This window comes from Protomyctophum parallelum (assembly GCF_964188405.1).
Source record: "Protomyctophum parallelum genome assembly, chromosome: 15".
Lineage (NCBI taxonomy): Eukaryota > Metazoa > Chordata > Actinopteri > Myctophiformes > Myctophidae > Protomyctophum > Protomyctophum parallelum.
The window spans coordinates 45,861,288-45,888,329 of NC_139710.1; the positions used below are offsets into that span (position 1 = coordinate 45,861,288).

At 43.0% G+C, this 27,042-nt stretch overlaps 1 protein-coding gene across 1 annotated transcript in view; it reads left to right on the forward strand.

Annotated features, from left to right (window-relative positions):
• The first annotated feature begins 4,459 nt into the window (after window positions 1–4,459).
• Window positions 4,460–27,042, forward strand: part of gcn1 (GCN1 activator of EIF2AK4) — a 51,154-nt gene continuing 28,571 nt past the window's right edge. Inside the window, exons 1-31 of the mRNA XM_083784526.1 lie at window positions 4,460–4,500; window positions 5,372–5,474; window positions 5,591–5,654; window positions 6,018–6,149; window positions 6,359–6,467; window positions 7,358–7,456; window positions 7,830–7,964; window positions 8,533–8,710; window positions 9,076–9,150; window positions 9,776–9,904; window positions 10,128–10,178; window positions 13,052–13,150; window positions 13,641–13,814; window positions 14,119–14,271; window positions 14,396–14,488; window positions 16,086–16,161; window positions 16,684–16,843; window positions 17,422–17,611; window positions 18,511–18,635; window positions 19,290–19,468; window positions 19,577–19,673; window positions 20,057–20,170; window positions 21,375–21,573; window positions 21,688–21,837; window positions 22,074–22,255; window positions 23,161–23,241; window positions 23,839–23,982; window positions 24,559–24,683; window positions 25,018–25,207; window positions 25,855–25,925; window positions 26,767–26,932. Of these exons, the coding sequence (XP_083640652.1) occupies window positions 4,483–4,500; window positions 5,372–5,474; window positions 5,591–5,654; window positions 6,018–6,149; window positions 6,359–6,467; window positions 7,358–7,456; window positions 7,830–7,964; window positions 8,533–8,710; window positions 9,076–9,150; window positions 9,776–9,904; window positions 10,128–10,178; window positions 13,052–13,150; window positions 13,641–13,814; window positions 14,119–14,271; window positions 14,396–14,488; window positions 16,086–16,161; window positions 16,684–16,843; window positions 17,422–17,611; window positions 18,511–18,635; window positions 19,290–19,468; window positions 19,577–19,673; window positions 20,057–20,170; window positions 21,375–21,573; window positions 21,688–21,837; window positions 22,074–22,255; window positions 23,161–23,241; window positions 23,839–23,982; window positions 24,559–24,683; window positions 25,018–25,207; window positions 25,855–25,925; window positions 26,767–26,932 (3,861 nt within the window). The 5' untranslated portion in view covers window positions 4,460–4,482. The remainder of the gene's footprint in view (window positions 4,501–5,371; window positions 5,475–5,590; window positions 5,655–6,017; window positions 6,150–6,358; window positions 6,468–7,357; window positions 7,457–7,829; window positions 7,965–8,532; window positions 8,711–9,075; window positions 9,151–9,775; window positions 9,905–10,127; window positions 10,179–13,051; window positions 13,151–13,640; window positions 13,815–14,118; window positions 14,272–14,395; window positions 14,489–16,085; window positions 16,162–16,683; window positions 16,844–17,421; window positions 17,612–18,510; window positions 18,636–19,289; window positions 19,469–19,576; window positions 19,674–20,056; window positions 20,171–21,374; window positions 21,574–21,687; window positions 21,838–22,073; window positions 22,256–23,160; window positions 23,242–23,838; window positions 23,983–24,558; window positions 24,684–25,017; window positions 25,208–25,854; window positions 25,926–26,766; window positions 26,933–27,042) is intronic.

A 27,042-nucleotide genomic window follows, 5' to 3' on the forward strand; every position in this document is an offset into this window, starting at 1 on the left:
AGAGAGAGAGAGAGAGAGAGAGAGAGAGAGGAGGAGTCTGGCAGTGTGCCGCGGGTTCAACTCCCGATCCCAATGATGGACCACTGCATGTCTTATTCCCCCCCAATGGGAGCGCCCCCATTCCCTGTCAGCCTACTGTACTGTCTGTCCCTCTAGAAAAATACAAAATAAAAGGTGAAAGCCACAACAAAGGTTTTGATATCATATTTCTTTTGATATTCAGTTAGTTTGAATTAGTTAGTTTTAGTTTCAGTTTTTTTTTCATACTTCAAAAAGTTCAGAGTAAGTATATAGGCCTATTGTGTAATACAAATTCAACAAAAGATACTATTTAAAATAAAGTGCCAATCGGCACAGGTCTCCACCAGGGCAGGTCAGGTTGTGGCCTCCTGGTGGCGCTATAACAGGCCGTTCTGGAAAGTTTGGGGCAGAGGTTCATCGTTGGCATCCAGGGAGTGTGTGTGCAAAATGTGGCATCGACCGGTTGTGTGTGTGTGTGTGTGTGCGAGTGCATGACGCGACTTGGCTTGTTGTAGCGCCACCATCAGGCTGTTGAAAACTGTCAAGTGGCATTTCTTCCTCAGCCTAGTGGGAATATGCGTGCACAGTTTCATCGCAATCGGACGCTGCGTTGAGGAGTTGTGGCGATTTGTACAAAGCGGGCTACTCCTGAAAAGTGTAGGAGCCAATCGTGGCCAATCAGGATGGAATATGAGAAATAAAAAAAACCTGTCTTGATCACATGACTATGGAGATCATGTGTACCGATTTGCGTGAAATTTGGATAAAATCTGAAGGAGTAATAATAGAAAATGTGTTTTACATATGTCGGCCTCCTGGTGGCGCTATAAAGAGCAGATGTGAAAAATTCCAGGCAAAGGTTTTTCCTTGGCCTCTAGGGAGTTGGCATACAAAGTTATCCACAGATCCGTGCAGTTAGAGGTAAAAACACTTTTCGGCCAGTTATAGCGCCACCTTGAGGCTGAGTTGAAATTGTTCATGTGGCATTTCGTCCTCGGCCTAGTGGGAATGTGGGTGCACAATTTCACGGAAATCACGCGATGTGTTCATGATTTGCAGCATTTTGTTTGAAACTGAGCACTCCTGTGAACTTTGGAAGGCAATGTTAACCAATCAGGATGGAGTGTGAGAAATCTGAAAGACCGGTTTCGTTGAATGGCTCTAGAGAGACTGTGTACCAATTTGCGTGATGTTTGGACAAAATCTGTAGGTGTACTGTGCAAAAACTTGTTTTGCACAAAGCGGCCTCCTGTTGGCGCTATAACAGGCCATTCTGGAAAGTTTGGGGCAGAGGTTCATCGTTGGCATCCAGGGAGTGTGTGTGCAAAATTTGGCATCGACCGGGTTAACGGTGGCCGAGATTAGCTGCTCACGGACACACGGACGGACGGACACACACACGGACGGACGGACACACGGACGGACGGAGTGCAAAACATACTCTCCCCACATGCCTTCGGCCTGGTGGAGACAATCATCATAGGAGGTAAAAAAGGAAAAAACATGCAGTGAGGGGGAAAAGTGGTGGGTGGGGGATTCGGATTTTACGGGGGCCAGTTTCGAATTGCAGCATTCCGTAGGTGCCCTTTGGCTTTGAGAGCGATTTTGAAGGAGTCAAGGCTTCTTGGTTAGTGGGTGACAATATTATCGCACAAAAAGATGAAATTACCTACCTAGTTCCATCTAGCTCTGGTCCATAGCCCTAATGCTGATTCTACCCTGCAGGGTAGAATTAGCATTAGAGCTATCATGGACTAGAGCTAGGCAAATCTTTCTGGTGATAAAATGGCCACCAACGTAATCAAAAAAGTCAACCAAAGAACAAGATTCCTATACAGGATCTCCTCATTGGTCAACAAAAACACCTTGAAGACACTAACAGGAGCCCTCGTACAAGGTTTCTTCGACTATGCATGCACCTCTTGGTACCACAGCACCTCAAAGGCCCTTAAGACAAGTAAGACGCGCAAACGCGGGAAGCGAACGCAGCTCGTAAATTGCAATAACAACAATTAGAATAAATTACGTACTTTCTTTTTCTTTTTAGTTAGTCATTTTTTTTAAGTTTTCTACTGTGTGTGTGTGTGTGTGCTACAGCTGCGCCCTCTGGTGGCGGGCGGGTGGTGTCACAGCGGGACAGACACACAGTCAGACAGACACACACACACACAGACATGATCTGCAGGGTCTCATAGTTAGTGCTCATTGCGTTTGCAACAAGGCTCCAGACTTCCCAAAACAAACTGGTCAGGCTACTATTGGGCCTCACCCCCCGAACCCACCCTCACCCCTGCCCACTTTGACAGGCTGGAATGGCTTAGTGTTGACGACAGAGTACAGCATCTTGCAATGGGTCTGGTCCACAAGTTCAATACACCACCAAGATACCATAGGCACCAACTGGCCCCCGTAAAATCTGAATCCCCCACCCACCCCTTTTCCCCTCACTGTAGGCCTATATGTTTTTCCCCCTTTTTTTACCTCCTTTATGATGATTTCCTGTTGTTGTCTCCACCAGGCCAAAGGCATGGGGGGAGAGTATGTTTTGCACTCCGTCCGTCCGGCCGTGTGTGTGTGTGTCCGTCCGTCCGTGTGTCCGTGAGCAGCTAATCTCGGCCACCGTTAACCCGGTCGATGCCAAATTTTGCACACACACTCCCTGGATGCCAACGATGAACCTCTGCCCCAAACTTTCCAGAACGGCCTGTTATAGCGCCACCAGGAGGCCGCTTTGTGCAAAACAAGTTTTTGCACAGTACACCTACAGATTTTGTCCAAACATCGCGCAAATTGGTACACAGTCTCTCTAGAGCCATTCAACGAAACGGGTCTTTCAGATTTCTCACACTCCATCCTGATTGGTTAAGATTGGCTTCCAAAGTTCACAGGAGTGCTCAGTTTCAAACAAAATGCTGCAAATCATGAACACATCGCGTGATTTCCGTGAAATTGTGCACGCACATTCCCACTAGGCCGAGGAAGAAATGCCACATGAACAATTTCAACTCAGCCTTAAGGTGGCGCTATAACTGGCCGAAAAGTGTTTTACCTCTAACTGCACGGATCTGTGGATAACTTTTATGCCAACTCCCTAGTTTACTTTTGTTGCCCTTTCATCCAACCACCAGATGAAGGCAAGCTGCAATGTCCTACATTCCTATCCTGGTGGAGACCTGTGCCCAGAAGGGCACTTTTTCTAGTTGGCTATATATTAGTATTATTTGTACCTCTAAATGTTATGATGAATTGAAAACAGTGGACCCTCTTGTAAACAAGTGTAATGCTTTAAATAGTATCGTCCACTCACAGTTAACAGTTTTTGTATCAAATAGTAATCTCAGCAAGGTTAGAGTTAGAGTAGGTGACAATATTATCACACGAAAAGATCAAATTACCTACCTAGGTTCCATCCTGGAGGCCAATCTTTCCGGTGATAAAATGGCCACCAACGTAATAAAAACACTCAATCAAAGAACAAGATTCCTTTACAGGATCTCCTCACTGGTCAACAAAAACACCTTGAAGACCTTAACAGGAGCCCTCGTACAAGGTTTCTTTGACTATGCATCCACCTCTTGGTACCACAGCACCTCAAAGGCCCTTAAAACAAGGCTCCAGACCTCCCAAAACAAACTGGTCAGGCTCCTACTTGGCCGAACCCCCCGAACCCACCTCACCCCTGCCCACTTTGACAGGCTGGGATGGCTTAGGGTCGACGACAGAGTACAGCATCTTGCAATGGGTCTGGTCCACAAGATTCGATACACCACCAAGATACCCATGTACCTGTCTAAATACTTCCTTAATGTAAACGAAGTCCACACCCACAACACCAGAGGGAGTGCAACAAACCATGTACAACCCAGATTCGGCACAAACAAGGGACTAAATTATTTTCGCTCCTATGCCACTAAAATGTGGAACGCCCTACCAACAGTCATTAAGACATGTGAATCCCTTGACTCCTTCAAAACCACTCTCAAAGGGCACCTACGGATGGCTGCAATTCGAAACTGGCCTTTGTAAAATCTGAATCCCCCAAACCGCCCCCCCCCCCCCCCCCCCATTTCCCCTCACTGTATATGTATCTTTTCCATTTTTGCTTCCTATATGATGAATTCCTGTTCTGTTCTTTAGCTACATAGAAGTGTCTATTTGTATGTCTCTAAATGTTTTGATGAATTGAACAATGTGGACCCTGTTGTAAACAAGTGTAATGACTAATTACACGACTAGATAAGACATTTAAATGCAGGAAGTTCATAAAGGTCTTTTGTATTATCAATCATTATTACTTTAGTTTTAGTGAAGATTTTAGCGTCAACCTAGCTCCTACACGCGTGTTCAAGTTACTGAACTGACACACGCACGCAAGCACAGAACCCACGTGGTGGCTGCGCTGCTGCAGATGACCCGGAGGGTAACGGTACAAGTCCTTCCTGCACCACCAGACCCGGCAAGATGGCAGCGGACACGCAGGTTTGTGCTTCTGGTGTTTTAAATTAGTGCGCTATCCGTGTACAGATTGTCAACCGGGCACCGTAAACAAAGTAGTCCATGTCGTCCCGAGCGATGTCCGGTGATTAACGTTGCTGTGCTTTCGCGTTCAACGGAGCTTTAGCTGCATTCCCACAAGAGCTAGGTTGCTAGCAGGCTCGCTAGAAACCATGATAGGGCTAACAAAGTGCTACGTAGCCACACATCTCTCCCAGTCTCCCAGCATGATGATCAGCAGCAGCAGCATTATCCTCATAAGACAAGAACACTGATCAGTTATCATTCACTTGCCATAGCCAACTAGCTACAACTTCATGCCAACTCACAGCTCACTGGATTTTATGTTGCTGATGATGACACGATAATATGATGTGCAGATCATGCGAACTTGCCCTAACATAGTAACATATGAAGTTACCTGGTGACAAGCCAAACCGGACCCTTACACAAATATAGCAAGTGCACACACACACACACACACACACACACACACCTTTTGAAAGACTTTTAGAGGCTGTAGAGTCTTAATAGCCTTGGATCAAGAGCAAAACTATCATATGTATTGTGAAAGTTAAAGTCAGAATCAACTAAATACATCTATGATATAGTCTTGATCCAAGGAATTTACTTGCATTATTGCATACTTACACATATGTTTGTCTCAGCAATTATTTTTGCTATATTTTCAATACTTACATATTAGTAATTAGTTAATGTGTATTAGTAATTTTTGTTTTCCATTAAATGTTAGGCTAATTATTGTTTTCCCGGTGCAGCAGGATCATGCAGTTCACTAGAATAATTAAATCTCGGCTCACCTGGTTTTATATTCTAACTATGATTGTTATACCAGGTTTCAGACGCACTGAAGAAATTTGCTGTGAAAGTGACTTCATCCAGTGTAAATGAACGCAAAGAGATTCTTGGAGAACTGAAGAAATGCTTAAATGGCAAAGGTGAGAAATATAAATATAAACTATCTGTATTTAATTTCTACATTTACGGTACTGTCAGTTTAGAACCAATGTTGTTACCACTGCTGATTGTTTATAAACAAAATCTCATCATATAGAACTCCCAGAGCCTGCCATCAAGGGACTGTGCAAGCTCTTCTGTCTCACCCCACACAGATATAGGTAGGTGGATGGAGTTCTGGTCATACATAAAAATAAATTTACCGTATACTAGGTCAGGCACCTGACCTACTGTAGGCTGCCAAACCAGCCTGACAGTGTCACAGTTTCGACACCTGATCTTGACAATTCGATGACCTTTGCTGCGTGTCACTTCCATTTTCACTACATTTTCCAGCTCAATTGAACGGTCCAGGATTTTTGTAGGTGCAAGGAGGAAATCTTCCTGCTTCCCTCGACAAAAGTGTATAGGAGTTTTGCATTGAGCTTTTAATTATTGCAGAAAAATAAGCTCTTTAGCAAATAAAAGTTCATGCCACATGCACATTTTGTTCAGCAAGATGATCCTCATGTTTCCCCCCCCAGGGATGCTGCATCTCGAAGAGAGATTCTGTCTGTGATTGCTCTGCTGGCTGAGAGTCAACCTGACATCCTGGCCTCCAGCCTCCTCCACTGCCTTGTAAACAGTGGGATCATCAGCAAAAATGGAGAACCCAAGTATGGCCTAGGAGGTTTCAGCTTTTTCACTTCCAAAGTCCTAAGCCTGATTTAGTGGTATAGTCACAGTGTTCTGAAAACTGCAGATTGTATTATCACAAGAACGAATGGGCTCTGTCTGTCTGTCTGTCTGTCTGTCTGTCTGTCTCCAAAATAGTTTGTAGAATGGATGGTGTATTGACTTTGATCACATATTGTTTTGTTTGCAGTAAGAGCACCGCCTCGGCAGCGTTTACTGGCATGGCTTGGACCTGCCTACTGGGCCGCACCACGTTTTCTTCTCCAGAGAAAAGAGAAGGACCGCTGTGGAAGAAAATGGTGAATAAAGAAGCATCTGTGTTCTAATTATGATAGTGTTTCTCTCTTCCATATCTTTTCAGTAGTCTTGCGTTATGTATTTTGGGGGACAGTTTGCTTAGTCTACTTCTGTAAAAGTGTCCCAGAGCATGACCTTTTACCCCCAACAGCTGCATTGTCATCAGAGCCATTTGGGCAGCTGGGAGAAGCAGTAAAAGTAATTTCTTAAGTGTAGATGTTAGAATCTAGGTTTCGGTTAGACACTTAAGCCCAGGATTAACAATTTACCACTTTTTGGAATGATATTGCATTCAGTTTGGCTGTGTGACTGCTCATTACCTGCGCAAGCATGACACAGAGGGGGGGGGGGGGCAATATGTACACCTCCTGCCTACCTGAACTATTGCTATACGCTGGATTGTTTTCAATTATTTAGCTGACTCATTGGCTGATTGATTCCAAACTTCAACTGTAGTATTTCAATGGTCGAATTACAGTAATAGAATTGCCTAATTGTGGTGCAATTGTTTCATAACTACTTTTCTTTTTATATAATTCAAATGTTTATTTATTTTCCAAAATTGTACAACTCCTCCCAAAGTTTTGGCAGCACGCACTTGAGCCATATCAGATCCAATGCTGGCTTTGACTTTTTGAATGGCAATCGAAAAATGTGAGATATGACCACAATGTCACGAAATGTCTCATTTTAAAGCTGCAAGTCTATAGTTTACACCGAAAAAAGAATTATGATTCTAGCACGTTCCTTCGTTTACTTATAAGCATTTTAGTACACCTTGGTTTCAGTGAAAAGTGAAACCGGTGCCTGTGTGTTGGTTCCCACACCACTAGTTTACTGGTCTCTGCTGAATAAACAATGAATGAAAATATCTTGTGGTCTTCTCTCGCAGGTGGAGGTCCAGAGTCTTCTTCTGGCTGAGGTGGTGGGAGGAGCTCAGGGCACGGCCCTAAAGTCAACCATCAAGAACCTCTATCACCTCTGGAAAGAAGTGAGCGACACAGCACTTTCACAATGACACTGACATATTTTCTTCTCAAAAGATTTAAGGGGGGAAATAATTCTTGCCATGAATGTCTCAGACTCTGAAATAGTCCCACATTTTTGATTAACTATTATATTGTAATTGTAATTGCATTGCACCAAAAAGTATTTTTGCGTCTAGTTGTGAATGCACATTCAGAAGCAACACCTGGGGACCAACTCCAGGCAGCACCAGTGCCATGCTCAAGGGCAGAGTATGTCCCTAACCAGGAGACCGGGAAACACATTTAAACATTTGACCTTTTGGGCCCAAACCAACAATTCATAACCACCATGGTAAATGGAGAAAAGGAAAACTATCTTTGTTCTGTTTTCACCAGAGCCCTGGACTGGTTGATCTGTACATCAGCACCTTGCTGAGCCTGGAGCAGAGCCCCACCTCTCTGGTTATGCTAGGGGTGTGTCTGGACTTCTGCACATCGCAGAGAGACATGGACACCATTGCGAAGCATAAGGTAAGTCTTTCTATAGTAGGTATCTGTTACCTCCAAACCTTTTCTTTTGGTCTCATCTTCAATCATCACTTTTGTAAGCTCTACTGCCAAATGTGTTTACTTCCCTGTAAACGGATGCTTTTCTCTGTGTGGCTACTTTACATGTCAAGTTGCACATGATTCATATTGCTAGGTAGCATGACTATTATTTTGCCAGCATTATGCTACTAAAATGGCTGTAATGTCTAGGGCGGCTGTGGCTCAGGAGGTAGAGCAGGTCGTCCAATGATCCGTGGGTCGGCAGTTCGAATCCCGGCTCCTCCTGTCCACATGTCGAAGTGTCCTTGGGCAAGACACTGAACCCTACATTGCCTCCAATGAGTCGGTTGGTGTGAGCTTGCCACCATTGGTGTGTGAATGTGGGAAGTGAGGACGCTGGCGTCGACTGTTCGCCGCTTCACCTCCCAATGTATGAATGAATGAACCATTGTAATTTGTAAAGCGCTTTGAGCAGTTGGAAAAGCACTATAAAAATGCAATTCATTATTATTATTATTATTATTGTGGTCTAACCTTTTGCCGTTTTCAGAATGCCCTGCTGGATCTGTATGTGAAGACAGTCGTCATGAGCAAGACAAGGCCACAGCAGCACATCCTGGACAACAGTGGCTCTTTACTGCGCCACGTGTCCCACTCTGAATTTAAGGAGCTATTGCTGCCTGCTCTGCAGAAGACCTTGCTCCGCAGCCCTGAGAACGCCATCCAGAGTGAGAGGCTTTCACCCCCCTAAAATCTTTCAGCATGCGTAACCCCATGAACCCTGGCTGGCATCACTGATTTGAGCATGTCATTATAAGTGAAAAGTCTCAAATATACCCTAGGGGCCTACGGTTATGCTTCATTGACATAAGCCAGTGTTGTGTGGCCAAAATAGGATATCTGCAAGCTCACAAAACGTTCCATTGCAACTGAATTTATAGATCGTCTATTTTCATTCTATGATGAAAATAGCCCATCTGTCCAGTCAATAGTGAGCATTAAATGCTGGTACATTAATCTAGCTTTAATTCCGAGATAAGCAGCATTGCAGACGACTAATCATATCGTTGGTGTAAATCTTGTCTTTTCTCAGCCATCTCCAGCTTGGTCGCCTCAGTGACTCTTGACCTCAGTCAATATGCCATGGATGTTGGAAAGGCTATCGCAAGTAAGACCAATATAGAAGTGTGTGTGTGCTTAATTTTTTTTATCTCCTGATTTGTTTTACCATAGTCGGTAGTCGGATGTCAATTTAGTATACTTTCCTCTTATTGGGAAATTAGTCGATGAAAAGAACCTCCACCCATTTTAATACCTGCAGATTAAAACACAATGGACGGTAATCCACCTGGACCTAGCCTGAGCTAACGTGTTAGGTTTCTGGTCTAGAGGGGGCGGGTCGCGGCTCAGATTTGCCCACGCCCTGATTGGATCTCATCGATCTGTCCGTCACCCCCGGCCCCTCCTCTCCCCCCTAGTGCAGCGCTACGTCACATAATTTGGAGCGACGCCCACCCGGAAGGGTTGACTCCCACTTTTAGACCAGAGCGGCCAATGCGTTCCTCCAGGCTTTCAATTCTTGCACCCACAAAAATGAAAGCCTGGTACCGAGGCTAACATGGACCTAACTAGTGTAGTTATTTCTGTATGTTAGTTCCATAATGGAAGTTCAATCAATGTATAGATTATTATTTTGACAGTAATTGTTTAGACCAGTGGTTCTCAGCTTCTGCTAAATGTCTAAATTGTTTGTTTGCATAGCAGGCGTGTAGTGAGTGTGTTTAATATTTTAGGCCAGCTGAAGGCTAATAACCCCCAGTTGATGGAGGTGGCAGTCCAGGCCATGAAGAACCTCAGCCAGCAGTGCAGCGACCCCTCCGCTGTTCAGGACATCGTCTCACACCTCTTTAAAGTCCTCGGAGGTGAATAGGAAATAATTCATATTATATATATTTTTTATATATATTTTTTTTATCCCACGATTTTGTAACCCATTTTCACCCCTGTGTCATTCATATTATTCTTAATTATTTCAGTCCGGGTGTGTGCTTAGGTCCCAGTATGGGATCACTTCACAATATTCGTGATATATACTTTTCTGCACGCTGGTGTCATGTGGCAAACGCGCCATGTTTATCGTTGCAGGGTCGGAGGGGAAGCTCACCATTGTTGCCCAGAAAATGAGCGTTTTGTCAGGTAATATAATTTAAAAGTGCCTTCTTCTTCAATGTCCATAATCTTTCACAAACATATCGTTAGCCTCATAGGATAAATGCATAAGTCATTTTTTATGATTTTCGGATAATAAGGAAAAACACATTTTCTCGCAAGTATGTAAGAGTTTTTAATGCAGATTTTTACAATGGTTTCCTGAGGGGTTAACAAAATGTTTTTTACAAAAAGATAAACATGAGAGTCATTCCATAACAAAAAAAAGTGACTTAGGCCATTTTCAAGAAAATAATCTGTGACTTAGGCATTTTTTAATACATGTCTACTAAACACCTGGGGGTCTATTAGAGTGATGTTAACTCCATACTAAACACCTGGGGGTCTATTAGAGTAATGTTAACTCCATACTAAACACCTGGGGGTCTATTAGAGTGATGTTAACTCCATACTAAACACCTGGGGGTCTATTAGAGTGATGTTAACTCCATACTAAACACCTGGGGGTCTATTAGAGTGATGTTACCATACTAAACACCTGGGGGTCTATTAGAGTAATGTTAACTCAATACTAAACACCTGGGGGTCTATTAGAGTAATGTTAACTCCATACTAAACACCTGGGGGTCTATTAGAGTGATGTTAACTCCATACTAAACACCTGGGGGTCTATTAGAGTGATGTTAACTCCATACTAAACACCTGGGGGTCTATTAGAGTGATGTTAACTCCATACTAAACACCTGGGGGTCTATTAGAGTGATGTTAACTCCATACTAAACACCTGGGGGTCTATTAGAGTGATGTTAACTCCATACTAAACACCTGGGGGTCTATTAGAGTGATGTTAACTCCATACTAAACACCTGGGGGTCTAGTAGAGTGATGTTAACTCCATACTAAACACCTGGGGGTCTATTAGAGTAATGTTAACTCCATACTAAACACCTGGGGGTCTGTTAGAGTAATGTTAACTCCATACAGAACACCTGGGGGTCTATTAGAGTGATGTTAACTCCATACTAAACACCTGGGGGTCTATTAGAGTAATGTTAACTCCATACTAAACACCTGGGGGTCTGTTAGAGTAATGTTAACTCCATACAGAACACCTGGGGGTCTATTAGAGTGATGTTAACTCCATACTAAACACCTGGGGGTCTATTAGAGTAATGTTAACTCCATACTAAACACCTGGGGGTCTATTAGAGTAATGTTAACTCCATACTAAACACCTGGGGGTCTGTTAGAGTAATGTTAACTCCATACAGAACACCTGGGGGTCTATTAGAGTGATGTTAACTCCATACTAAACACCTGGGGGTCTGTTAGAGTAATGTTAACTCCATACAGAACACCTGGGGGTATATTAGAGTGATGTTAACTCCATACTAAACACCTGGGGGTCTGTTAGAGTAATGTTAACTCCATACAGAACACCTGGGGGTCTATTAGAGTAATGTTAACTCCATACAGAACACCTGGGGGTCTATTAGAGTGATGTTAACTCCATACTAAACACCTGGGGGTCTATTAGAGTAATGTTAACTCCATACTAAACACCTGGGGGTCTGTTAGAGTAATGTTAACTCCATACAGAACACCTGGGGGTCTATTAGAGTGATGTTAACTCCATACTAAACACCTGGGGGTCTATTAGAGTAATGTTAACTCCATACTAAACACCTTGGGGTCTGTTAGAGTAATGTTAACTCCATACAGAACACCTGGGGGTCTATTAGAGTGATGTTAACTCCATACTAAACACCTGGGGGTCTGTTAGAGTAATGTTAACTCCATACTAAACACCTGGGGGTCTGTTAGAGTAATGTTAACTCCATACAGAACACCTGGGGGTCTATTAGAGTGATGTTAACTCCATACTAAACACCTGGGGGTCTATTAGAGTGATGTTAACTCCATACTAAACACCTGGGGGTCTGTTAGAGTAATGTTAACTCCATACAGAACACCTGGGGGTCTATTAGAGTAATGTTAACTCCATACTAAACACCTGGGGGTCTGTTAGAGTAATGTTAACTCCATACTAAACACCTGGGGGTCTGTTAGAGTAATGTTAACTCCATACAGAACACCTGGGGGTCTATTAGAGTGATGTTAACTCCATACTAAACACCTGGGGGTCTATTAGAGTGATGTTAACTCCATACTAAACACCTGGGGGTCTATTAGAGTAATGTTAACTCCATACTAAACACCTGGGGGTCTATTAGAGTAATGTTAACTCCATACTAAACACCTGGGGGTCTATTAGAGTGATGTTAACTCCATACTAAACACCTGGGGGTCTGTTAGAGTAATGTTAACTCCATACTAAACACCTGGGGGTCTGTTAGAGTAATGTTAACTACATACTAAACACCTGGGGGTCTATTAGAGTGATGTTAACTCCATACTAAACACCTGGGGTCTATTAGAGTAATGTTAACTCCATACAGAACACCTGGGGGTCTATTAGAATAATGTTAACTCCATACTAAACACCTGGGGGTCTATTAGAGTAATGTTAACTCCATACTAAACACCTGGGGGTCTGTTAGAGTAATGTTAACTCCATACTAAACACCTGGGGGTCTATTAGAGTAACTGTTGTTTGCTGTGTATGCAATGTAAAAATGCCCAAGTCACACAAAGTGAGTTAGGCGGCAACGTAAAAATGCTCAAATCACACAAGTGACTTAGGCAGATCATCATTTTTGAAGATTGTGAGCTTTGTGATTGGCTGAGGACATAGGCGATGATCCAGAACGATGCAGCAGCCCCAGGAGATCACCTGTATGCAGAAATCTCAATTTCGCCAAAAAATGACTTAGGCATTTATCCTATGAGGCTAACGATATTAAGAACTATATATTAAGTTGTGCTTGTATGATTTGCAGGGATTGCCAGCTGCAGCCATCACGCTGTGTCAGGAACGTCCAGTCAAACTCTTAGCGCTGATGTTGCTGTGATGTCCATCCCTTATCTGCAACAAGAAGGTATCATTGCTTGTCACACATGCTTAGCCCCTCCCCACCCTTTATGTTGCATTAGCTGCTTAACGTGAGGTGGGCAGAATATACGCTATAACAACAGGTGTTGCCTCAGATCCTGTAAATATTTAAAGTGACTTTATTACAATATACCAGTATCGAAGGGTGGCAGTGGCCGTCTGAGAATCAGAAAGGACCCTTTGCTCGCCCATCTACGTGTCAAAATGTCCTTGAGCAAGACACTTAATAATAACCTATAGTGTACTGAATTCCCAAGGGCCCTATACTTAGTTGACCAATTTCCCAAGGTCTCTATACTAAATGCTGAAAGCCAATCTACAAGCTGTGAACTTGTACATCGGCTATTTTCAGCGAATGTTCCACCCAGAATGGGGATGCTATGGTTCAAGTGGATAACGGTTTCCCACCGAGCGCTCATCTGCAGGGTGAATGATGCAGAAAAGGGATGATACAACGTACGCTCCTTTCTTTTCAGTCCATGAGGGGACCCTGGTGCATGCTGTGGAGGTTCTTTCCAAGTGGACTAATCGTCTGACTGTGGTAGTCCCCACCGCCCTGGTGGACTGGATGAAGAAGGCCTTCACCCTCAAGACTTCCACCTCCCTTGTCCGACACGCCTACCTACAGGCCATGCTGGGGGCCTTTAAAGGTAGATAGCCCCCCTTCCCTTTTCTCATGGAAATTACAAAACTGATAGAGCATGCACAAAAAACTAATTTCACCCACTGTTCCACACCTGTAAACCTGTAATGTGACTTGATTCTAATTCTCAAATTCTCGCGGCCCTGTTTTGGTCACTTTGAACATTTCAAAACTTTTTTGATTTGAATTGTGTGCGCATGTGTGAGAGTGTGAAGCAGAGTGTTGCTGAAAAAGAGCACTCCTACTCAGCCAAGCCTGGGTAAATACAGGTAAAAGGTGATGGCCTCAATACTTTCCCCCCTGGTCTCTAGGTGACACGCTTGGACAGGCATCTGACCTGATTCCCCTGCTCCTTCAAACGGTGGAGAAAGCTGCTGCCCAGAACTCCCAGCAAGCTCTGCTCTCAGAGGGTGTAGCTGCTTCTGTTCTCCTGAGTCGACTGGCTCTGCTGGACACACAGCCAGGTTTGATTGGGGGGGGTGTTGTGAACATACTGCAATTCTCTGGATACTTATGGAGACTTCCAGTCACTGGGCTTGCATTGACATGGGATCATGTTGAACTTGTATCCCTTTGCTTGTGTTGCAGAGAGTAAATTTGCTGGCTTTTGGAACTTGGTCTTGGATGAGAAGAAGCCGCTGCTCACCACAGAGAAATTCCTCTCCCAGGCCAATGAGGACAGTAAGTCAAAATTGAATCTTATGCCAACATCAGCACAAATATATCTATTAAGGGCGCCTATTAGTTCATTTTTATCAGTGCCAATCGTTCAGCTAGGGGAGTGTGGGCAATCTGACACAAGCAATTGACAGGCGTCCGTGCTCGTCTCTTGCACACACTTGGTGTGCAAGGATTGAATTGAGGTTTTTTTCTATGCGTTGTGTAGAGAATGCATCTATTGACGTGAGTGTACTGCGACCCAATCCAAGAGGGTGAATGGCGTAGTGCTGCTCCTCTTGAGTCAGTTGGGGAAAGGTTGAATGAAATGCACAGCAAGATCCTGAGTGATAGTTTAAACACTCAGATTTTAAACTCAAATATCAATTAAAATATGAATGTGTTTAAATTATGTGTTTAATCTGTGTTTATATGTTTTTAAATATGAATTTAAACAGTGTCCTGTACACACTAACACACTTAATGTCTGTGTGTTGTTTAAAAAAATATTGAACCAATGGAAAGTAGTAAAAAGTGCTTTGGACAAAACCACTTAACTCCATCGACCGACTCAGCCAACAAGGTCTCGGCACATTGTATTTGTGTTAATGAAAGCTCGTGTCAGTTCCAAGACTCCCAAGATCTGTGAGCTGAAACATGGCTGTGGATGTGGCGTTCCTGTTATGGTTGTGTCACCAACCAATGTGCAAGTTTGATTTATGGCAGCCATTTATAACAGGAAAAATAACATTACGTCCCAAACCTTGTATGTTCAAAACTGGTGTTCCAATGGATCCAGTGTAGTTCGTATTTTGTCATGAGCTCTTGTTAGTACTTCTTTGCTCACTGTTTAAATGTGTATAAAACCTACAGACAGACACTGGTTAACCTGGTGCCCCTATTATGGGCATGCTGTTATAGGTGATGCTGCTAGCCCTGTGTCTTCTGATGCACATTTTTAATAAGGGATTAAGCATTAAACCAAACACCACTGCATCCACGGGACACATACAACTGTATCCTGCTATGTTCTGAACAAATTATGTACTTATAATGCAGGACTTTTCCTACACAATGTTCCATTACTACCTTGCGCTAATAAGTCTGATCTCTCTTTAGAAGCGTTAATATTCCAATCGAGATGCAGGAGTCAGAAAATAGGTTCTGATCAAAACCACGGACAGCGCTGTAGATTCAGAGTAAATAAGGAAGATTGTTGAGGGTCTGGGGGATCAAACCGGGAACTCCACAACCACCGGACATTGATTGCTCTGCCAATAAACGTCAACATAACACAATATTTGTATGTCTCTAAATGGTTGTATGTCTTTAAATGTTTTGATGAATTGAACAATGTGGACCCTGTTGTAAACAAGTGTAATGCTTAATTGGGTCGTCCACTCACAGTTGACAGTCTTTGTATTGAGTTTGTGCTTAAAATGTACTGTAAATTCTACAAACTGTTAATAAATATTTCAATCAATCAATCAAAAACATCACGCCCTCAAAGTGCCAGATCATCAGTTGTCCTTTAAAAAGTGTTCTTATTTTAATGAGTGAACTGAAATATATCATGCTACTGTATAGGGTAATATGTTATTTGTGTGTCTCCTACCTCCAGCTCTGTGCACGTTGCTGCTGCTGTGCGAGAGACTCTTCCTAGACCATACACACCTGCTCAACACTAGCAAATCGCAGTGAGTCCATCCATATACTGTACCTGCATTAAGTGCTTTGGGATTTGTCTCAGGCAGATCTCAGCACTATATAAACTACATTTATGATTGATTTATTATTACCCTGTAAACCCTTATCTCTAAAGAGTCAATCCTAACGCAAAAAAGGTCTTCCGTCCATGCAAACACTATGCACCCAATTGTTACATTTCAACTCAACGCAACAAAAGTTTAACAGTAGTTATCACATTTCCTGTTTACTGGCAAATGAATGGACGAGTTTCAGCATGGATTGTCTTTCACTGCTGGGGTGATTTTAATGTTACAGTATTATCCTTTTGTCCCATTGCCACCTATCTGCTTGTAGACGGGGTATAATTAAAAATATATATTTGAAAATGACTGATCTGCAACCTCACAGTCAATGTGTATGAGCTCATGTTGCATTGAGCTTGTAGATCTAATATCTTAATAATTTTCAAATTGTTGGATATTTTTGGTGTTTAATAAATGACCTCATGTCCACCATGGTCGTTTTACCAGGATGTATCATCGTGCCACCGTGGGCGTGTTGCTGTCTCGTATATGGAGCGTGAGGAAGCGAGCTCAGCAGACCGTTAGAAAGCTGCTCTCATCGCTGGGGGGATCCAGCCTAGCCCATGGCCTCCTGGGAGAACTCCGCGTAGTCATCAACAAACACAAAGTAAGATATCCTGGTATAAGTAATCGATTTTCATTTTGGTCACTTTTACACATCCCTATTAGAAATGTGCAGATACCCTCTGTCTATACACTTGTATTGTATGTTTGTTTGTGTGAGAAAACAATGTTGCACATTAAGCAAATCATCTGTGGATCCCTCAAAAATTTGACTGGGTGTTTGGGGACTCCCAGTTCGGGTCCACTGCCCTATTTTATACTTTTGTCGCATGTCAGTGGTGCTCAAAAAAAGTAGCACAAAAAGCAGATCTGCAAGCTCACAACATGTGTGCATGCAGATGTTTTTTTATTCTTTAAAAATATATAATCTTTACCTGTAATGACATGCCCAAAATAGGGACACCAGTTTGGAAAGTGTCTTTTGTGTGTTTTATAAATATTTGACCAATAAAAAGTACTAACAACTAACAAGAGCTTGTGACTAAATAATATTGACATCGGATCCATTGGACTACAGGTTATTTTTTCAGCCAGACGGCGACAATACAGTCTGAGATCCACCAGCAGCTGTGGGCATTGAATGAATACATGTACTTTTGTACCATTGTTGACCTTCATCAGGTGTTGACCCAGGAGGCCCTGGTGTCAGAGTCAGGGGAACTGACAGAGGCGAGTCGTAGCTACACTCCCCCTCGAGTGCTCCTGGAGGCCCTCTATGTTCTCTGCTCGGCCACCAAACAGTGGGGCGACCCAGCAGAAGCTGAGAACATGGCCATGGAGATCCTCATTGTCACTCATCACCCCTCCATAGGTACCAAGGAGTCTTTCGTCTAAGTGATATGATATTGTCCTCTTTTTGTACTGTACTTTTATACTGTATGTCCATCTATCTTTCCTCTAGTACCTCGATATGTTGTGCTGTCGAAACCCAGACGACTCGCCCCTTCGAAAAGTGTTTATGTAGTTAACAGTTAATGTAGTATTTCCCTCCCTCCCTGAAATCTGAAATTATCGTGTATACAGATTTATTTGATTGTATAGTCTATAGTAGATCTCTAATTCTCTACTCTGTAAAATCAAGGAAGAATAACATGAGACAGAGACCGTGACTGCTTAATTAAGTTAATTTAGGACCTTTTAGCAGTTAATTTCGTTTTATTAAACATTTCTTCCATATGTAGCCCAGTGTTTGTAATGGCATCATGATGCTATTATGCCCATGGATATACAGAGTGAATTTATGTTTATTTACAGCTAGGTAGAGTAGTGGGGTGAGATGGAAAAGGGGCGACCGTACCTGTTACCGTGCTGTCTTTCAATAATTATATAGTCTGTCTCTATAAGGAGCGTTTTGAAAGTTATCTCATTTTCAATAAGTGCATTTTGAATTTCTGATCTCCCACATCACTTCACAACCCATTCCTCCCAACTTCCAAAACTGATCTCCATATACTGTAGTATCCATATCTCTGTAGTTTAATATCTCATGGGATTATTTAGTCTTTAACTAATGGTGTGGTATCAGAATGTTCCGGCCATTTCATGTGTGATCTGGCCTTATTTAGATATCTTATTTAGATATGACATCTTCCAGCAGCGTTCAAAGACATTAGGACCCTGCAACTTAGCCTACTGTTCCTGATGCAAGATATTGCATCTTGCACCGAATGTCTCTCTTACTGTACATGTTTTCTCTCTGTGTGTTTGCAGTTGCAGCTCGACTAGGCCTCTGGCCCCTTCTTTTGTCCTCCATGAATATCAAGGCAGAGGAATTCATAGAGAGAAACTTGGAGACTATTGTACCTCGTCTTCTGGAGGCCAATGCTGACAATCAGGTCCCAGAATAAAATCTTAAAGTATCTTCATGCACACCTTTTGAGGTTTAACCACTTAAGCCCCAGTTAACTTTTTGTTTTCAAAAACACTATGTACTATGTACAAGCAGCTATTAAAAAAAATCTCCTGTACTGTCATGCCCAAAATAGGGATGGCAGGGTTAAAGTGGTTAAAGTTTTTTACGCCACCTAAAACCACAGTAGTTGCTTTACAACTTGCTTGCAGTGTACTTGAAAGGAGGATAAAAATCCTCAAATTGCGGATTTCTATCCTGAATCCTATCTTATTGTGAAGAGAAAATCTGGCATTATACTTCACAGTTCATTCTGTGTCTTGAGAGCTCACTATCCAAGCTTCGGGTGCATTTTATGTAGTTTTTCCAGTGAAACGAACTCTCAAGACACAACCAATTGGGAAATTATATATCAGATTTTCACAACCCCCTCACAATTTAATGATTGAATGATGCAGGTAAACAATGGTTAAAAGTACTTTTTAACAACCGTTTGAAAACACTCTTGGAACATTTGTCCCCCCCACTAATTCTCTCATCTGAAATCATTAAATTGAGATATACTATATATACATCAAATTAGATTCCTTCAGAGAGCTTTAAACTGCTTTGTATTGACTGTGTGTGTCCGTCCGTCTAGGCTGTGAAGAATACAGTGGGTTCCCTGTCTTGTTTGTCGCCCAACAAGTTGTTGCCACTGGTGATGGAGCATGTGGTTACATTGATGTCCAGTCCAGCTCTGTGTCAGGTCACCAGGGAGGAGTTTGCCATCATGCTGAGCCCTGAGGGAGTGCTCTACGACAAGAGCATCATCCAGAGGTACAGTAGCACACTGCGTGCACGTTCTCTGAGCTAAAACACATACATGTTACTGAATGACCATGCATTCAGTAACAAGTCTTCTTTTGTCCTTTGTATCTGCTGTAGCGCCCAGCAGGAAAGCACCAAGAAAGGAGGAAACATGAAGAGAGAAAACAAGGCCTACTCCTACAAGGAACAAATCATCGAGCTGGAGCTGCAAGAGGTGAACTCACCCTAGGTCTATCACTTGGCTTTTTTCTCCTTCCAACGGTAACCCAGAACCTTCCATGAAACCCTATAAATTCTGTGATTTGAAGATGTAAACATTTTTTTTGTTTCATCTTCATTATAATCAGAACCTCCTCTTACAGGGGATTTATGTCATAAAAACTATACAGGAGTTTTTAAGAGTTAAAAAAAAAGATCCTTCCCAAACCGTTCTGGTGGAGTATGCAGCTACCGTAATATGATACACGGCGCTGCACGGTTCACATTAGTTCTTGTAGTTGAAAAGAGCCGACTGTATTTCTATCTAAGCTGTTGTGTGTGTCTGTGTGTCGGGGCAAAACATGTTGACTGTGTTGTGTTGCGTCTGTGTCTTGTCAGGAGCTCAAGAAGAAGAAAGGTATAAAGGATGAGGTGCAGCTGACCAGCAAACAGAAGGAGATGATGCAAGCCCAACTTGATAAAGAGTCCTCCATCCGCAAACGAGTTCAAGGGGTACGTCCGATGAATCGCCTCCCATGAGCGGCTTTTTCAAAACCCGGCAGCCCTATTTTGGGCGTGTTATTACAGGCAATCATTTTCAAAAAGATTTAAAAGGTTTCAATAATGTTCTACACTTGCCAGCAGATGTACAAGCTCGCATCATTGTATTTTCTTGTACGATGAAGTATAGAGCTTAACCCATTTAGGCCTGAGATCAGATTCTAAAAATGTCTTCTACATCCTGACAGTTTTCTGAAAAAGCTATGTTTCTATGTCAGTCGTTCTTTTCATTTTTCAAAAAGAATCTGCTATTTTTCAATAGCTAAAGCATAACACAATGCTAACACCAAAAGGGGTTCCCGCCCAAAATGGGTTAAGTGGTTGAATCTGGAGGACGGAAACGTAACTTTCTGACGGGCTCCGTATGCTTTTCCGACCAGTTATTGGTCCGACATGCGGAAAACGACCAGATTAAGGTTGGCGAACATACATTAAGGTTGGCCAACATGCGCTGCTCCGTGCTTGCGGTTATGGTTAGGGTTTGCAATCATTTGTTTATATTACAATCCAGACTGAGAGATCTCAAATAGTGCTTTACATACAGTGCGATTAAAAACAAAATGTGGTATTAAAGCAGACAAAGCCTGTACAAGTAGGCATTTTGGCATGGTGTTAGGTAAAAAACATCGTAAACGAGTTGGGTTCGCCTCCCTAGTGGTCTGTTTGCAATGAATCCAATATTAAATAAGTCTGTATATGGTTGAAACTTGAAACCCAAAATAATTGATAGAGATTTTTTATTGTATTCGAGTATTTCTATTATTATTATATAATCTAAGCATTATTTTCAAGATGGCATCCGTGGTGGCTTAAAATGGGAGCTGGGAGCCATCTTGGAAATTATGCCTTTCCAGAAGTTACATTTCCATATTTTTTAGTATGTTATTTTAACTTATTTAGCATTTACCAATAGTAACAGAATCCATTGAAATTGGTATTCTTTCAATTATTTGGGGTTTATACTGACTTATCTAATATTGGACCCTGCAATGGTTTTTGAAAACCTTACCTAACACCATGCCAAAAATCAAGAACACACCAAGTGCACAATCTATATGATTTTGGCCGAATTCCCTCCCAGCTAGTAATAACTGCTAACGATGCGTCATCCGATGCATCATTGTTGACCTTTTTGTGGATCCCTTGCTGGCTCCAGCTGGACATGGAGCTTCAGTGTGCGGTGGGCCTGTTGGAGGCCACTCTGCAGGAGAGACCACCACAGCTCTCCTGGCATCTCCCCGGTGTTCTCCATGTCCTGATACCCCTCCTTCAATCCCCTCTGGCTGCTCCGCGCCTCCGACAAGTGTTTTTGGACATCGGAGTGTGCCTTATGCCCAAACACCTGCGCAATCTAGGTACGTTGGGCTGTGAATAACTTCTCTCTTCACTGTTGTATTATATACCAGTTTCTTTTCACATTCATAAAATGCCCCACCTTTTTAAATAAAGCTCTACTCTGACCCCTGTAGCTATGCTTGTGGGTCAAGTGACCCTGCGGCTGCTGAAACCAGAGTGTGATCTGGATGAGCAGTGGGCACAGGAGGACCTAGAAACAGCCACCCAGCGCACAGTGGCAATGCTGCACTGCTACACTGTCCCTACCAGAGAGGGCAATACTGGTTAGCACACACACATACACGCACGCACGCGAACACACACACACAACACACACAACAAACACAACAAACACACAAACACACGCACGCATGCGCAAACAGGCACACATCAAGCACTTAATTTATAATTTGGGGATCTCATGGTCAACAGTTACTGTAAGCTTGAAGATGAAGCTGATTAATGCTTGGTGTTTGGGACTGACTGACTGATTGCTCTCCTGTCATCACCACACATTCAGACGTGTCTCCGCTGTCGGCCCCGGCCTTCTCCTTCTGCTTCCCCCTGCTGAACGCCACGCTCAGGGAGTCTTCAGGCAGCAACGAGGAGGACGAGGCCAGGATGATCAGAGCCCTGCAGATCGTCAACGTACACGCCCAGCTCAGGGCCGAGGTGGAGAGCACCGACACGCACATAGATGAGGTACGAGATGTGGCGTGTTGTTTTTTTCTTTTTTAATATATCAAGGATCCTCAGTTTGATGTACATGAATTAAGCCACATACCTCAATCTAGAAGACTGCAAACTCCTCTGTTAATTTTACTCTTTGAGAGTGTACAAATGGAACCAATTAGAGCTACAAACTGGGTCCATTTGGTTATACAATTGTTTTTATGTGAAGCGAAAATGCACAGATTAAAAATGGAATGAAACAAACGTATGCTGTGAGATGTTTGTAGTAAAAAAACAACAAGATGTTGGTATTCATAACTATAAAGTTGGCGGGGGGATTTTGCTTTAACATTTACGACCTGATGTTTTGGATGGATAGATGTATTATACTTTATTAAAAACACTGCTCCAACGCACCTACCCTTTTTCACACCGCCCCCAGGCAGGCATCTGAAACAATTCCCCACACTGAACATAATTTGCTGTTCATATATTCAGAACGGGTAAGGACTAGTCAATATAATGCAGCAACTCTATAAATTATATAAGTTAAAAATCTAAAAAAAAATCTACTAATTTACTATTACTCAGCTCCCTCTTTCGCATTGGATGGATGACATGTCTCATAGTTAACACTGTGTCCCCTTTTCCACCAAAAGGAAAAAAATATATTTTAGAACTGGTTCAGTTCTATATTCTTGGAACCTTGGTGCTTTCATGGAACCGGCGGCCATTGTTTGGTTCCAGTTCCGAACCAACTTTTAAGGGGTCTGAACCAATTCATTTTCAGTGGAAACACTCTGAACTGGTTCAATATTCGGCGGGGAAAAAAATAACTGACTCGGTTCAACCCCGGTGGAAAAAGGGCCTGTGTGTATGCAGACCGAGAGTTGAATGTCACATTGTTTCATGGCGTTTCTTCTTCTCCGTCTCAGAATGGACCAGAGCTGCTACCTCGTGTCAGCATGCTATTACTGCTGACTAGGATCATCTCCACGTCGACCCCCAGACTCCAGGTACATACAAACACTTTGTTTGGGGATGGTATGTCATGGTGCAAATTTGTGAGTGAATGGATTTCCTCATTTATTTTCTGCGGAAGCAGGCAGAATTTCTGCACAAAGGATTTGGAGATTGGTGGTGGAGCGAAGTGAATTACGCTGGGCGAGGTCTAATCAGCTACGTTTAGTCAAGAAGTGACACATGATGTCAGACCATGACACTATTTGAAATTGACAGAAACAGACTTCAATATACCACTATGAAAACTTTGATCAAGATGAATGTAGCAACTAGCAAGTCCTATTTCTCACTTAGAATGATATCAAAAACAGTTTTTTGTTGATCTAATAGTGAAATGGAAAGCATTTACAGACCAGCCTCTATGTAGAGGATTGGATTGGCAAACATTTGGTGGTGAAGGTGATTGGCTCTCCGTATGTGTGTATGTATGTGTTAGGATTTCCACATATTCAGATTTGTATGACTTGACTATGACTGTTTCTAGGTTTATATTGCTTTATATTGTGCTGCCAATCAATCACATCCCTTGACACTCTATTTTTCTAAAGCACAGGTCAGTTAAAGGGGTGTGTGTGTGTGTGTGTGTGTAGGTGTTTGCGTCGCAGTGCCTGACAGCGCTGTGTTCCAGTGCGGGAGGTGAGAAAGGCTGTGCTGTGGCTGAGCAGCCAGAGATAGACGTTCTCCTGGACGCTCTGCTGTCACCCTGCTTCTCTGTTCGAGACGCTGCTCTCAGGGTGAGCATCCACACCAACTCACAATTACTGCGGTTTCTCCTGTGTTTGTGTGACATGCAACAGCGCACCAGATCTCCAGCACAGAATATGGGGTCAATTTTAAAATGCTGCCCTTATCCCAAGCGCTTTACAGTGTGCATTACATTCACACCGATGGTGGAGGAAACCATGCACGGCATGCACCAACCTGCTCATCGGGAGCAGTTGTCTTGCTCAAGGACACTTTGACACTAACCCAGCGGTAGCCGGGGATCGAACCGGGAACCTTTCATTTGCCAAGCAGCTGCTCTACCTCCTGAGCCACCGCCGCCCTAAAAGATGTATGCCGTCCCGGACGGTTAGCTCAACCGTCTGGCCACCTAGGCTACTGAGCCAGCCTGACGGCGTGCCGCCGTTTCGACTCCCGATCCTGACAGCCTTTGCCTCTTCCCCCCCCATCTCTCTCCCCATTTCCTGTCAACCTATCAATAAAGGCAGAAAAAGCCCAAGAAATATATCATAAAAAAAAAAGATGTATGCCATGAGTGTCAAACCTGTTCTGTATTTATAATCATGGGGTCATGTGTCTGTGTCCAGGGCCTTTTGGACATGGAGTTTGCCTTGCCCACAGATACTTCTGATTCCAGTGGGCTAAGTTTGCTTCGAAGACTGTGGGTTGGGAGGTTTGATGTTGAGGAGGAGGCCAGAGCCCTGGCTTTGAAGTATGTATAACTTTTTTTTTTTCTCTTTCCATTCACTCACTGCTTTAGTTAAATCTGCAATCCATTACCGGTACTTTGTTTGTTTGTTAAAACTTTATTTTAGCCAAAAACGTTATTTAACTCATCTGTTGTGGTATATTAATACAATGAAACTGTGGTGGTTGGAAGTGATCTCCTGCTCTTCTAACGGTGCAAAAAACAAAAAAACGGCTTTGCTGTTCTGGCTCAGCAGTTGAGGTTTTTGCATACATTATTATTGGTCATACAGTATATTTTACGGATTGCAGCTTTAAGCCTGATGTACTGTGTACTCTGGTTTCTGTTCCCCATGCAGGCTGTGGGAGTCTCTGTGTCTGGAGCTGGTCCCTGAGATCTGCCCCCTTCTCATCGGTGACGTCACGCACCACGAGGAGGCGGTCCGCTCCGCTGCGGCCGAGGCTCTGTCCACTGCCGTGTCCGACTACCGAGACCAGGAGGCCGCCGTCCTCGGCCAGCTCATTGAACTCTACCACGAGAAGCTCTATGTGAGTGCTTTTCAACCTTATTCATCATGTCAGCAGTTGAGTCAAGGACCACTGATTGGATGAGATTTAGCCTCTTGGACTCAAAGCGTAGTATGTTGTCGTTGGATAAGATTTTGTCTACAATTCCATGCTGTATTGATGTATTACCAGAGGGGAGATAACAGGCTAACATTTATCAAAATAATTCTTCTACATTCTCTAATTGTGTAGACTTTATGTAATGCAGATGTTTAACAATAATTTAACTCTTGAGAGCAAATGGACCCTTACAGGTCCTTACGGGGCCATTTGGTTTCATTTTATGCTCTCAAGAGTTAAAGATCTGTAAGGGTCCATTTGGTTACCAGCTTTCCATCATTTAGCTTGGGACCACCTGGAACCCCCTCAAGGACCACTGGTTGTCCCCGGACCACTGGTTGAAAACCACTACTATGTGAGCACCTGGGCACTGCTCTCTGCAGTTTCTGAAACCTGTCCTGTCTGTCACGATTATGACATTTTACATTTCTCAACATTTAAATTAAAGGATTATGATGATTCCCTCAAATAATTGCGATTATGTAATAATTCTGACAGGCCTACCTATGGTTCAAACAAATTGATCCATTGGGCTTTGTCAAATGGTTGCCATCGTGTGTTTTTTCCAGAGACCGCCTCCAATCCTGGATGCCCTGGGCAGAGTCATCTCTGAATCTCCACCAGACCAGTGGGAGGCCAGGTAGGAGAATATGCCAGTGTTCTCAACAAGAGAACTATAAGCAATGCATTAATTGACAATAACATTTTTGATAATCATCTTTGGCTTGCTTTCCAAAATAAGTACAACAGAAATTAGGATTTCATTAGCCTTTTCCTTTTCTTTTCCTTTCCTTTTCTTTTTACAAAACATCTATCTATAAATGCACCACGTGTAGTCGGTCAGATACACTGTTGTCCAGAACCACCACAAAAGGCTCTGGTCAGGCTCTGCCAGTGGACCTAATGAGTCTGAGTCCCCTCACCTGTAGATTCCAGGGCGTCACATTGAGATTAGTCAACATACTTCCATATCACAACATACTTCATATCACACATGGAATAAAGGGACGCGGAGAGACGGATACAGAAATCTCCATATATGGGCATAAAAGGGACACAGACAGATGGGTGGAACGGGTACTCTAACACGGGTACAACGGGTATTGCCTAGCCGGGTGAGGCATGGATCTCCAACTTCCATCCTTACCGACTCGGTGCTCTACAGCCAGGCACCGGTCTAGTTATCTATAATGACAAAATAAAACCTCACACATCTCCAATGATGACTTCTGTCTAAGTTGTTTAAAATAATATAATAAACTAGTGCAGAACCTGTTATTGGAGTACTACTGTATGGTGTCAGTCATATTTGACGTGCCTACTTGGGAGAGTTCTATCTCCATATACTGTATCGGGGCAAGTGTAAACCAATCTGCAAAGCCAATTGAGGGACACACTATAGACAAAAGAAAGTTTGTCGTTGAATAAGAAAATGCTACTGATTGAGTGTTTTGACTTGTGTATGTGGGACTCTCCTTCAGGTGTGGTATTGCCCTGGCTCTGAACAAGCTGTCCCAGTACCTGGATGAGCCTCAAGTTACTCCACTCTTCCTCTTCTTTGTTCCTGATGCTCTGAACGATCGCCACCCGGAGGTGCGGCGCTGTATGGTAGACGCTGCCCTGTCAGCTCTCAACACGCATGGAAAGGTAAGGTTTTCCCTCTTTTTTTTTTTCTGTGAATGATAATAATGTAGTGTGGCACAAAATACCATAGTTTATTTCTGCATGAAATTGGCACTGAAAATGTTGATGTCAAA